Genomic DNA, 14,177 nt, shown 5'->3' with positions numbered 1-14,177 from the left:
GTATACTTAACTTTTCAGTTATTTTACTGACATCGATCGTATCGCTATGCCCTCCTTTGTGCCAACTCAGCAAGATATTCTTAGAGTCAGAGTGCCAACTACAGGAATTATCGAGTATCCTTTTGATTTAGAAAATATTACATTTAGGTAAGACTGCTTGTCAAATGATTCAGTATACAATTATGAAAGTAGTTGCTGAAACTTCACTTCCAAGGTCTTTCAAGCTTTTGTATTCAATTGGTATTGTATTTTCAGCACTTCAGCCAAATCACTATGTATTCTGAACTATTACTTTAATTAAAAAGTCTGGAATGAGGGGGATGGTACTTGTAATAAGATATGGGTGTAATTCATGTATAATGTATTTAATTTTGATTGTTGAATAGAGATGTGACTACGCTGTTTTTCTGGGGGGAGCAGGAGGGATTTTGGAGTGTGTGTGGATACAAAGTGGACCATGTTTTGATATTTGTATTTAAATTTATTTAAATCTCTTTAAATTTCTACCAACACAATAAAACAGCATTATATTTGTATTGTGCCTCAGATAGCATGTATGCTTTATGTATTTACACTGAAGTGCAGTGAAATTTGCGGCACTTCAGCAAGTGAATAGAATTTAAATATTAAACAGAACAAATAATATTAAGATAGACCTTCATGGTTCAAGCATAACTTAGGTAGGTGAGCTATTATAAGGCTTTTAGATATATTTAAAGTATGTTATGGAAACGACTAAAATGTTGACTGTATTTTTCTTTAACAGGATGGTGGATGTAGGTGGCCAAAGGTCAGAAAGAAGGAAGTGGATTCATTGTTTTGAAAGTGTTACTTCCATCATTTTCTTAGTTGCATTAAGTGAATACGATCAAGTCTTGGCAGAATGTGACAATGAGGTAAGGAGTGGGGATATCTAAATTATGTACAGAAAAAGGTGTGTGTTTTTGTAAGAAAGACAGCATTTACATGTCTTTCATAAAAGCATTTGCAAATACTAGAACTACATTTGTGACTGCTCGATCAGCTTCCTAGGTTGTATTAAACTAGCAGCCTACCTGAAAAAAAAAGAGGAAACTAATTTAAAAACATGATTTAAACCATGCCTCAGGATGTATAAAAATTAATATTAACAGTATCTCTAAACAAGTAAAACTACCTCAACCATCTGTAATCAGTTGTGGGTTTTATTTATTTAAGTCCCTGACACTTCAGAATGAACCTGTACCCAAATTAAGGAGAATTGAGACAAAGTAACTTGAAATTTACCTCCTTCCCAAGGTTAAGAAATGTTAGTTGGGTTCTTCTGTCTGTTCTAGAACGCCATCATCATCAGTGGCCAGATGTTGCAGAGAACAATGCAAAAAAAAGAAAATACTAGACAATTTCGGAGAAAAGCACATAGATGGAATTGCATTATTTTTGATAATGGTTGCTTTCCATCTTGAAAGTTAGAGGATTACTTAAAATGTTGTCCAGATACTCTTAATACCATTTGATCTCTAAAGTGGCAAAGCCTTTATCAGATCATTTTCTGAAGATCTGTTTGAGCTATGAAAAGCAAACCTAACTTCACTTGCTGAAGTGTCACAACATTTATTGTAGTTTAGAATGAGTCTTCAAAGTTTTCTGTCATCTTTTGATGAATGAACATAGGTAACTGTAAGTAATATTTTTACTTCCACTGTCTTGGATATTCTGTTATGTCCATTTTAGACATAAGTCTGTATGGTAAATAAAGTGACTTCCATCACAAATTTGTGTTCAGAAATGTCAACCAGCAATCTCCAACTGTGTTGTTCCTAAGATCTTTCTTGAAATGAACAACATGACCAGACTTTATTACTAATATGGAGGAATACCTATGCTCTTGTCCTTTAGGTATGTTACAATGCAGAATCATAGGATATCCTGAGTGGGAAGGTACCCACAAGGATCATCGAGTCCAACTCCTGGTTCCACACAGGACCAAAAAAAAATCAGACCATGTGTCTGAGAGCATTGTCCAAACGCTTCTTGAACTCTGGCAGGCCCAGTGTCATGACCTGTGCCTTGGGGAGCCTGTCCCAGTGCCCGACCACCCTCTGGGTGAAGAACCTTTTCCTGATACCCAGCCTGACCCTCCCCTGTCAGCTCCATGACAACTTCATGCCATTTCCTCCCCTCTGGGTCCTATCACTGTCACCAGAGAGAAGAGATCAGCAAGATCACAGATCAGATACAGCCTGCTTCAATTCTCACTTGTAAAGTCATCAAAGGCTTTCATTTAGCAGTCCATGGCTACTCACTAATTCACACAAAAAATCAAAATAAGAAATTATTATCACGACTTACTTTGATTTCATGTCCCATTATGCCATTCATAGGGGGGGATCCAAAACCCAGTAAACAAATAGTAATAATAAACCAGTGAATTGCGATTGCACTTTATAAAGGTTGTATATATACACACACACACACACACATATATACTGTAAAATAGCTTTAAAAAAAACACCTTTATGATCTCTGGCTGATGTGATTTGTATATGCTACTCTTTAGAGAGTGTAACTTCATATTCATTTTTGTTGTTATAGAATCGAATGGAAGAAAGCAAGGCCTTATTTAAAACTATCATTACATACCCCTGGTTTCTGAATTCTTCAGTCATTTTGTTTTTAAATAAAAAAGATCTTCTAGAAGAGAAAATCATGTATTCCGATCTAATTAGTTACTTTCCAGAATACACGGGTAAGCATTTATTCCAGACTATGTTCACAAACATAAAAGCCATATTTAAATCAGCTTTTCCTCATTAAATGTAGGAGGGAAAGTGGAATTATGCAGTATATTTCATATCTTTGCTTTTCTACCCTCTCCTTTAAAATACAATCTTAAGTTACTCAGTTTTACAGTTGCTTTTAAAATTTTTTTGTTAACTGAACCATTGCAGATGGATTCTTGAGACATTTCTTGCAGCCATTCCGTTATCATTTGAATGGCACTGGCACTATTAAGTTATCAGATGCATCTCTTCCACCTATATTCAGTCTCAAGAGACAAGATATGGGGGGAACCTGGGTAATATGGTTATTAATCCAACTCTTTCTATGGTAAAAATCCACAGTATGATTTTGCATTTATTATAACTACCTGAAGTACAAAGTTAAAAAACAACCTGAATAACTCTCCTTAACAAACATTACTGATAATTAAAGTACCCAAAAGAATGAAGAAAATAATCACAGATATACTCCATAACTTAATACAGTATTGTATTCTACAAGACATCCTTCAACTAATTAAAAAAGGAGTGACAATGATTTCATACCTACAGAGGAAGCGCAGATCCCCTTCCTGGCTAAAGAGAAACCTGTTTACTACATGTGTTTTATAAAATTTCTCTCATGGTTTTTGAGATACTACAACAGTGTAGCAAACTATTAAAATGTGCTGGGTAATTTCAGTTGTGTAGGGTATTACAATAAATTACTTTGAACTGTAAGGTTTACTTTAAAAAAACCCACACACATTATCCTAAGCAGTGTTACAGCATCTTCTGCCCCACTAACATATGAATGAGAACGTTCCAAAAAGGGGAGTATGCCTTTATAGCTATTTCATATTTAAATATGAAGTTAGGCTGTTCATATACTGTCATATCTCTTTCCTGACCTATATAGTTTTCAACTGTTTAAAAGCACCAATTGTGTTTCTGACTAGGACCTAAACAAGATGTCAAAGCTGCCAGAGACTTCATTTTGAAGCTGTATCAGGATCAGAACCCCGACAAGGAGAAAGTAATTTACTCCCACTTCACTTGTGCCACAGACACAGAAAATATTCGTTTTGTCTTTGCTGCTGTCAAGGACACGATCCTGCAACTAAACCTGAGGGAGTTCAATCTGGTTTAAATTAAAAATGTGCTTGTATCCACTGAGTGTGATTTACTCATAGCACTGCCTGTATTGATTTAAAAAAATGGTGTCTTTTAAATACCATTTACAGAAATGGGAAGAGGGTTTTTTATTTACTGAAGAATGGATTAGGAGAACTTTAAAGACTAAGTTTCAACATTTACTTCATAAACTATACATTTAAAAATCTCTTTTCATATTTTCCATACTAGTTGTGCCTGTGAGTTAATTTGTAAGAGCCGTGGGAATTAAGAATATTTAAAAGAAAGTTTGTAACTATATTGCTGCCCAGGTGGTATTTCATAACATTTTTATTAAGCTTATCGTTTTCAATCATAGCTTATAAAATTTCAAACAGTGATGCCTTAAAAATGACAAGTTAGTGTTATTTTAAAGTGCTAGATATTTTTTTAATTCTTGTTCTGAGCAACGTAGTCAAAAGACTGGGTTAAATGTGTTACACTTTTTAGAAGCATGTTTTGGTAGCACTAATATGCCAAACCCATGGCATGTTCTAGGAAGCATTACAAAAGATTAATTATTGTGGATTTTTGCATATTACTGCATTTTTGCTCAAATGCTTAACAATAATAGTATACCATTCACAGTTAAAGAATGACAAATTTGGATCTTGTAGGTAAGCCATGGAATTTGCTCTTTTCTTACGGGAAAAAGTTTTTCTTAAGCAGCAAGACATTTAGTAAATGTTCTCAGGATTCACTGCCGCAGGAACTGGAAGATTATCCACACAGCTGCCTGTGGATAATCTAGTCCTTAAATTCCTCCAAGTCAGTAAAGTAACTTGCATTAACTTGCTTTTTACACTTTGCATTTTCCAATTACTGAGTTCCACAGGTAGTTTTGCATGGATTAGAAACCAGTAAAACCTCTCCTCCAAAAGACTTCCAGCCATTACGTGATCCCCTTCACACTGTCCAACTACAAACTTCTCCAGTAATGATGCCAGAATCACTAATACCTCGATCAATTCTTATTCATCTGATTAAAAATTCTCAGACCAGCAGTGTCTGAAGATGTTAGGCAGATCAACTCCAGCAATTTTGAAAACCCTTTTTATCCATTGCAAAACCTCATGGTAGTAATTGCCATTTAATTAACTAACCTCGTAACACCAGTAAAGGGATTGTTTTAGTTGAACTGCTTGTTACTAGCATTAATTCAGCTCCAAAGACAAGCCAAGATTCTCTTGTATATAAATGAATGACAATACCATTTTTCCAAGCAGTATTATAGCAACAGTTCTTAAAATCAATATGAAACAGTGATTTCCATACATCACAGAAAAATTAAAGTTATTTGATTTTCAGCATAACATTTCTGTGTATTGAGCCGGATTAATAGCTCTCACAGGTCACTCCTGTGAAAAGCACACCCTGACCTTTCACTGTTCATAAAAGATGTTTACTGAATCACAAATTCAACAGCACAGCTACCTTTTGCCTAACAGTACAGATAAAGTATGTCCAGAGCTCTTTTTGATTCTTAATGAGAAAACATCCTGTAACATTTGATTCATTTGTTCTTTCTTTAGTGTTGGAACAAGCTGTAGAAGACTGTTCTTAACACTGTTTTACAGTTTTGCCCATACTGCTATATGGCAATAATCAGCACTGAGGGAACAGTGCAGTATTCAATGAAATGAGGTGCTGCAGGGTACAGCACCACTTGTCAAACTAGAAAAGACCAAGGAGGAGCAACAGAAAGTCCAGCATACAGCAGCAAGACTCTGCACATATCTTCTGCATTCCCAGTATGTTATCTCTACCCTCTCTAAAAATATTAACAACATTACAATTCTTCCAATGTGCCTCTGCTAAACGCTCTTGCTCAAATAAAACAAAACAAAACAAAACAAAACAAAACAAAGTTACTTCAGAACTTTCAATTACATAGAAACAGAAATATGAACTTTTTCTAGGGAAGCAGAGTTAATGGAGGAAAGCATAAAGTGCCCAAGTGCTTGAACTTCTTGATCCAATTTTGAGCTCTGTAGGAACTCCTGGGAAAACATCTTCTTAAACTCTCAGCACTTTCATATCTGAGTCAAGATTTGCTGGCTCTTTGAAGAGTACCTTCATGCCAGAAATCTGGGAGTCAGGCTTTTCTGGAGAACAAGCACTGCAGATGGTGAGACAGTTAGCATTTTTCAGGACCCATCAGTACAAGCTTTTCTGTAACACCTCACAACCAACACTTTAAAACCTTTGTAAAGTCACTTACCAAGACACTCTTCTGCACATAATTCTCTACATGTTTGATACACAAAGTGAAAATCCATAAAGATTTAAAAAAAAAAAAAAAGAGTGATCCAACAAAATGAAAATTGAGTTTTTCTCATTTTTTGCCTATTAGTGTCCTAGCTCGCCATACTTATTCCAGCAGTCACATTTGTTTCAACCATTAATATATTGCTCAGGGGATGATGAGTTAACAAGAATGAATGGCATTGGACATTCTTTTACTCCTTGTAGGAGGAGACTTAACAGGGAATTCACTGCTCCTTCAAAGTATTACAGGAATATTTTGAATTCTTGTCCCAGATTTGCCCTGGAAAAAATAAAAACCTCTTTATAAAAATCCCGCGTCTGCTGTAAATGGAGATATACTTAGATCCTACCTACTGTCACAAAAGCAAGAATCGTGACTCTAGGTGATGAGCTCTTAGATGATGCATATATATACTTACATATACTGACCATAAAATTCCAAAGTAAGACACTGGTAACAATAACAGTCAAATCTTAAGTGGGCAATAGATTTATAGGCAGGAAAAATGGTGTCAGTTACCTAAGCATAAGACATTCAAGAATAGCATAAACAAAATATGTCAATTTGCATTTCAAGATAAGATGATGATAAATGCAAGTTTTCTGAATGAAAACAAAAGTATGCTTTGTACAATTTTGACATGCTTCATGAGACAAGCATGATACACATAAAAATCAAGTCAGAAACAGACTTTGCATTGCATCAGAAACAATCGCAAATACATGGTGCATGTTAGCAGTATTTTTCACCAACAGTTCCTACATGTAATAAACAGGTTCTTCTGAAATATATGGACCCAATGCTTTAAGTAAAAAACAAACAAACAAACAGACACAAGCCTTTCCACAGTTCTGAACTAATTCAGAAATAATATGGCACAATATAGTAAGATGGACAGCTCCATCACCCTGGCTGGTTTTAGTAACTTTAAACTAAAAGCTTTTTAGTAAAATCAAACCTTAAAGCCATCCTCTGTAGTTTTAGATAAAACTGATCAACATAAAAAAAGTCAGTAATTAATTGTTAGAGACTTGACACACACATATCCTTAGCTCCTGAGAGGTGCATGTTTCATTGATACTGGATACAATGACACTCCTTCAGTTTTTGCTGCATCTTCAGTAAGAATTAGTCACTACAGAATCAACAGAGCAGGATCATAGAATGGTCTGGGTTGGAAAGGACCTTAAAGATCACCTCATTCCAACTCACTGTCATGAGCAGGGACACCTCCCACCAGACCAGGTTGCCCAAAGCCCCATCCAGCCTGCCCCTGAACACTTCCAAGGATGGGGCACCCACAGCTTCTCTGGGCAACTGATGCCAGTGCCTCACCACCCTCTGAGTAAAGAATTTCCTCCTCATATCTGATCTAAATCTAACCTCTTTTAGTTTAAAGCCATTCCCCCTTGTCCTATCACTACACTCCCTGACAAAGAGTCCCTCGCCTACTTTCCCTTAGGCTTCCTCTACATATTGGAAGGATGCTATATGGTCTCCCCAGAGCCTTCTCTTCTCCAGGCTGAACAATCCCAACTCCCTCAGCCTGTTTTTACAACAAAGATACTCCAGCCCTCTGAACATCCTCATGGACCTCCTCTGGACCCAGTCTTAACAGGTTCATGTCCTCCTTGTGCTGGGGCCCCATAGCTGAATGCAGTGCTCCAGGTGGGGTCTCATGAGAGCAGAGTAGAGGGAAAGAATCACCTCCATCGACCTGCTGGCCACTCTTCCTTTGATGCAGCCTAGGATATGGCTGGCTTTCTGGGCTGCAAGCGCTCGTTGTTGGCTCACATTGAGCTTCTCATCAGCAAACATCCCCAGGTCCTTCTCCCCAGGGCTGCTCTCAATCCATTCTCCACCCAGCCTGTATTTGTGCTGGGGATTGCCCCAGCCCAGATGCAGGACCTTGCACTTGGCCTTGTTGAACCTCATGAGGTTCACACAGGCCCACCTCTTAAGCCTGTCCAGATCCCTTCCCTCCAGCCTGTCAACCGCACCACTCATCTTGGCTTCTTTGGCTCACTGTCCATGTCACCAACAAAGATGTTAAACAACTCTGGTCTCAATACCAACCCCTGAGGAACACCACTCATCCCTGGTCTCCACCTGGATATCAAGCTGTTGACCACAACTCTTTGAGTATAACCACCCAGCCAATTCCTTACCCACCGAGTGGTCCATCCTTCAAATCCTTGTGTCCCCAGTTTAGAGATAAGGATATCATGAGGGACAGTGCCAAATACTTTGTACAAGTCCCGGTAGATGACATCAGCTGCTCTTCCCCTCTCCACCAATGCTGTAACCCTATCGTAGAAGGGAGACTTTAATTTGAAAAAAAAAAAAAAAAAAAGTATAGTAGAATTGTATGATTTGCTAAAGAAACACTGCACACTCTTGCCTTGTACCATACTTACATGACTCCAAGCAATGCAGTCTTTAGATTGTTCTTTTCTGGAATTCAAATGTAAAAAGCTCAAGAAGGGTAAGAGAAGTCTGAATAGTTTCCAGAATAATCTAATTCTTGAGGCTAATACAAGATCAGGAAATACATACAAATCAGACATAATATCAATTTAAACGTAGTATGGAAATATTTACAAACAAGCCACAAGACTGAACAATCCTATTAATGTATGGGACATTTATTGAAACTGTTTTACATCAGCAGAATAATTAGAAAACTGAGGGTTTGAACTTGATATTCAGGATTGTGCTGTGTTAAATTTTAACTACCATTACATAGCAGTAGTATTCTTGTGTTGACTAGTCTATGATATTTAATGTTATTTGCAGATATATTTACTAAAAATAACTCAAAAGGAACAAAATATCTTAGTGATTTTTGATATGTGAGTGTATTTTTTTTTGAAATGGTACAGATAATAAATAGTTAATGGCATATGAACATAATTTTTTGGAAAAAAAAGATGATTTCATAAGAACCTGGTGATTTGGCAATACCACCTACATTTTTTCAATGTATCAAGAGAAAAAGATTACACCAGAGGGAAATTATATATATATATATATAAATCTAGTAATTAAATCTGTCCTTACAAAGGTAAAGACTAACATCTGTATTGCTGGAACAGAAGCTTGACCCTATGTTCTCAGAGATGGGATTTGACTTCATTTGTCAATTTCTACTCACCCAATTTTGAATAAGTGTCACTCGTAAATAAATTAAAAAACAAAAACACACAACTATTAATGCAACATATATGGAAAACAAACAATAATCAAATTCCAGTCAAATAAAATTCAGTTTTACTTTATTGTCAGTGGGGAGGAGACTGGGATGGGCTGGGGGGGAAAGCAGGGCAGAGGGTGGAAACAAAAAAGCCATGCCATGCAAAGCCACGCAGCTGAAAAAAAAAAAAAAAAAAAAGGTGCAAACAGAATTGTTTTAGCAATGTGCCCTGCACATTTTAGAACACTGCATAATCCGGTCACCTGCACCCAGCAGTACTTCTCGTCACCATCTTCAATTCTACTTTTGATCATTCCTTTCAGAGAGGGAAGTCTAACCAGTAATAAGCTACCACTGGGAATCTAAAGGACATTTTTTAAAGGATTTAAGTTTAGGTAACATTTGCCCAGAATAGAAACCATTCTTCAACAAAGGCCATAGTATACTTTTAGGCACTACAGTGGACAGATTTAGATGCCTACATTTTTATTTTTGTTAAGATTCCCTTGTATAATTGCATATATATATTCAATAAAAATTAATATATCTGTTCTATTTTCTGTTGAAAAAAATGAAATATGGAATGAGGCACACCAGAGTGGACATCTAAAATAATTTTCAGCAATCCGTTAAGGTACGCAACAGCATAATTCTGAATACTTTTCTCCTCTTTCCAAGTTGATTTACAGTTAAAACAGAGACAACTGATGTCTGCCGAGAAATGGCAAAATTGATTCATGACTGTGTGGAGAAAGCATATGGAAAAAGCAAAGGAAAAAGATACCATTTACTGACTAGAAAAAAATTGAGCTAGAGAAAATCATGTTGTCATTACAAGCTGAGACAAGGAGGAAGGTGGTGAAACATCCCACATTGACTTTCAAACATTTTGGATGCAGATTTTGGACCAGCACACTTCCACTGTTCTAGTTCTCATGTTAACAGTCCTAGTCAGCACAGGAGCTCAAAATAATTTATACTTCATAGAAAAATTGAAACTTCGGGGGAATTGTTTTGTTTTCCAAAAACGTAAGCTTAACCACAGACACACGTATTTAAAATTTAAAATAAATTAAACAACATTAATGATTAAATTGCTCAAATACTACTGAAGAGACAGCTGAGGTTTGAGAATCACGAGTTTGTTGCCAAAATAAATAAATTGAACTAAATAAATTGAACTATCATGCCTATGATTAAATGTGATTGATTTAAAAAAATACAGATGTGGAATGTTATTCAGTACACCTTATGACAGTACTACCTAAGGCAAAGTATTCTCTTATTTTTGCATGAATATAACCTGAGTTAATACTTTTGGTATCTGTTGTATAAACAAGCGGAGTAACAGTCATTGTCATAGTTCAGAATTCACATATAATCTTTTATGGGAAAAATTTAAAAAATCATCTGTATTTTGTAAACAACTAACTGGTTACTTAACACCTAAGACAAGACTTACAGTAAACTAAGGAACTGCAATTGCAGGTTAGCATGCTAGTCATTCTAGATTTTACAATAATGCAACAACTTGGATCTCACAAGCACCACTGGCAGTGTCAGAATAATTAAATCCCACAGATATATGCATTCCAAACAATTGTTTGGAAAGAATATTTTGGCAGTAGATACTGACTAATATATACCAGAAATTCTGAAGACTTTGATTTGGGAATTTATGGAAACCTTTACCTAACACTGCATTGTTTCCTGAATTTTTTACATCAACCACAGTAATCAGCCACTCAACAATATTATGACTAACACATCTAAGAAGTAAGTAGTATCACACAGCTTCAGGCTCTCCTGATTAAAGTTCTACTGTCTGGATATGAAACAAAAACGTTCCGTTAGGTAAAAGAGTTGAAAAACGCAACTGTGAAATACTGTATTTATTATTTAATATAAATCTGACTTTATTTGCCACTTGCTTAGCACACAATATCCAAGGCATATATTTGGTATGCAACAGTGCCCTTATAACCTCAAAACTTCCTTCTTCAGTTGCAAATCTGTTAATAACGTTTATTTAGAATAATAAGCTTTAATTCATATTTCTAGTGCAGACATATATTAATTATCCCCATTATAAGTTTTTGTAAACTGTTATATTTTCTTTGAATAACGATAAAGGTGCTGCGACATTTCCTTGAGTAGGATATAAAAAAGTTTACACTAAAAGTGATACTGTAATGTAAATCCATCGTGACCTGGTCTATTCGTTTACAAAAAGAAAATAATATTTGGTAACTATGCAGCCCCTCCTGTGGTCATCTAAATTAGGCTTTTCCGGTGAACAGACACCTTCTTAGAATTTGAGTTGTAAGACTAGTGATGATTAAGTTAACATTTCCTTCAAAAGGAACTTGAATTTCAACACAGCCCCAAGTCTTAAGAAAATGAAGACAGAAACTAAATATTGATTTTCCAAAGCCAAAAGATTTGCTCTGAATAGTACCAAAAGAATTATTGCAGAATTCAGCTTCAGTGCCAAATGTAATGGTAAAACAAATTCATTTAAAACTGTACCTTGAAAAAAAAATAAAAACGTTTGAGTAAAATGAAATCTATTAAGTAAAAAAAAAATCCAAGAAGCTGAAATTTGGCGAAATTTTTTGATCACTGGAGTTTTTTCTTTAAACTTAATAGCAGCTACTTTTGTGATGTATCTGTAGACTGGTGTGACCACAAATGATTTCATCAATCCACCCCTGCACTCCCCCCCCTCTTTTTTTTTTTTTTTAATTTTGTTGTTACTACGCAGATAGTTCTACTTGTACAAAGGAAACTAGAAGGTAGCTGTTCAGTGTTCTTCATATCTTGGTGCTTCTAAATTCTTTATGATTTTGGCTGATTCTCTCTCACTTCTTCCAGTTTAGAAAGGATCCACTGTGTGAAAGGAAAAGGAAATAATGAAAATGTATCCTTAGGTAAAAACCATGTAGAGCAGCTGCAAATATGGTTGGGATGGCCACACAATTCACTACCTGCTCCCTCCCCAAGTTTTAACACAGTACTTAAAATTCTACTGTAGATTATAAATGCCTGATTTTCTCACACGAAAATGGAGGCATTGAAGTACCAATATCTGACATGACAACATTGAATATCACAACTAGTTAAGCTGCCTAGGTTGATAGTTCAGTTTCCTGGACTACATTTCAATGAATAATACTTTATAAAAGTAAATGAAATCATTATTTCATGCACATTATTATTAACCCTCTGCATTAGTCTACAACACCAGATGCATCTAGTCCCAGATGACACTATAAAACCAAGGATAACAGAAGACAGTGGACAAGAATATCTTGCAGCAATGTGATAATAGAGTTATTTATAGAAAAAAAGCTTTTCTCATCTATTCAGTTTCTTTTCATGAATTTCAAATTCTCATATTTGCTGAACACGGAAGAGAAATGTGGCACTTCTCACAGATGCACAACTCTAGGACACTACACTAGGACTCGGAACTCTGGGAACTCTAGAACTAGGTTTTGCTATGTCAGTGTCCTCTAGACTGAAAAGGGGAGTAAATTCATTAAGCAGTGGACCTCATACTCCTTACTGTGAAGGGTCTCAGTTTCATTTTTACTGTTCCTAAAATGCTTGCCTTGGTGTCTTCACTCTATATACACAAGCACAAATTTAACATTTGTAGAAGTGAGCTGTAGGCTAGACAGCCCAGAAGGAACTCTCAAAGACATCTTTCAGTAGCACAGCCCCTATGACCCTGACAGCATTTTTTGATGAAACTTTTAAGTACTCCTTCACTAAGATATAAGTACAGTCTGTACCAAGTCTGTCTGACAATGAAGTTTTACCCTCTCACATCTGCATTCCTGTTGTTTTTGTGTGTGAGGTGCTTGGACCTTTCTGACAAATAAGCAAACCAACATTTTAATGAAAAGTATACAGTTTTTTCTGCTTTCTTTTCCTTGCTTAAACACTTATAGTATGCATAATATGATTCACGGTCCACAACAGTGCTGCTTAAAAAAAAAAAAAAAAAAGGGAGCTCAGTATCTCTATAGAGTACAAGAGAAGTAAAATTCAGCAATGGGCTCTCAAACACCTTGATAGTATTTGTGATTCTTTTTGAGCTAAGAGTAAAAAGTTATCACCCAGCTGCAGTTGTAAACTACCCTTGCCAAAAAAAAAAAGCAACTTAAACTGTCGAGTAGATGCAGCTTTCACAGACTGTTTCAAAGTCTGAACCCAGGGTACCATATTCCACAGGTGTGCATATATACAAGATTTATTCTTTGTGAAAATAATGATTCACACTGATTAAAAATATGACAGAACTTTAGCAACCTTGCTAACTCATAGTGCTGGTAGCAGACCTGAACCACTCTGTTGCAGTGAAAACTAGTGATGTCAAAATGAAGAGATCATATAGAATGTATCTAATTATTATAACATCATATATCAAATAAGCTATTTGATTCTCTATTAAGATTTTTCCTCATTCTTAAACTTAAGTTCTGGGGGTAGTTTACCAATATTGTTCTACTAAATCTTACTATTTTAATTCATATTCTCGATTGCTTACTTTCATTAGCAGTACTATTAAATCAGCTGTATGACAGTTATAATTCCAAAGATAAAAGTAAGTATAAGTTTGGTGTTTGGACTGAGTATTTCTGAAATTCAGTAATGAATAGATCATTGCTGTTTCCATCTGTTTAAGGGCTGTGTGGAAATACTGAATTTTAAACATAGAGAACAGTTTCATAATAATTGTATGGAAACTTAAACTAGAGAATCCCCTATACACATTGTAGTACTCTGGCTTATA

General features: G+C 35.7%; 2 protein-coding genes across 3 annotated transcripts in view; one reads left to right on the top strand and one right to left on the bottom strand.

The window, feature by feature from the left end:
- Window positions 1-3,891, top strand: part of LOC118253783 (guanine nucleotide-binding protein subunit alpha-14) — a 73,795-nt gene extending 69,904 nt beyond the window's left edge. The window contains exons 4-7 of the mRNA XM_035558545.1: window positions 19-147; window positions 767-896; window positions 2,575-2,728; window positions 3,701-3,891. Coding sequence (XP_035414438.1) covers window positions 19-147; window positions 767-896; window positions 2,575-2,728; window positions 3,701-3,891 — 604 coding nt within the window. The remainder of the gene's footprint in view (window positions 1-18; window positions 148-766; window positions 897-2,574; window positions 2,729-3,700) is intronic.
- Window positions 3,892-11,253: 7,362 nt separating this feature from the next.
- Window positions 11,254-14,177, bottom strand: part of VPS13A (vacuolar protein sorting 13 homolog A) — a 121,220-nt gene continuing 118,296 nt past the window's right edge. For both annotated transcript variants that reach the window (XM_035558489.1, XM_035558490.2), the window contains exon 72: window positions 11,254-12,265. In XM_035558489.1, coding sequence (XP_035414382.1) covers window positions 12,215-12,265 — 51 coding nt within the window. In that variant the 3' untranslated portion in view covers window positions 11,254-12,214. The remainder of the gene's footprint in view (window positions 12,266-14,177) is intronic.

This window comes from Cygnus atratus, chromosome Z, assembly GCF_013377495.2.
Source record: "Cygnus atratus isolate AKBS03 ecotype Queensland, Australia chromosome Z, CAtr_DNAZoo_HiC_assembly, whole genome shotgun sequence".
Lineage (NCBI taxonomy): Eukaryota > Metazoa > Chordata > Aves > Anseriformes > Anatidae > Cygnus > Cygnus atratus.
Note: the sequence above shows the minus strand (reverse complement) of the source record. Positions and strands in the feature narration are given on the sequence as shown.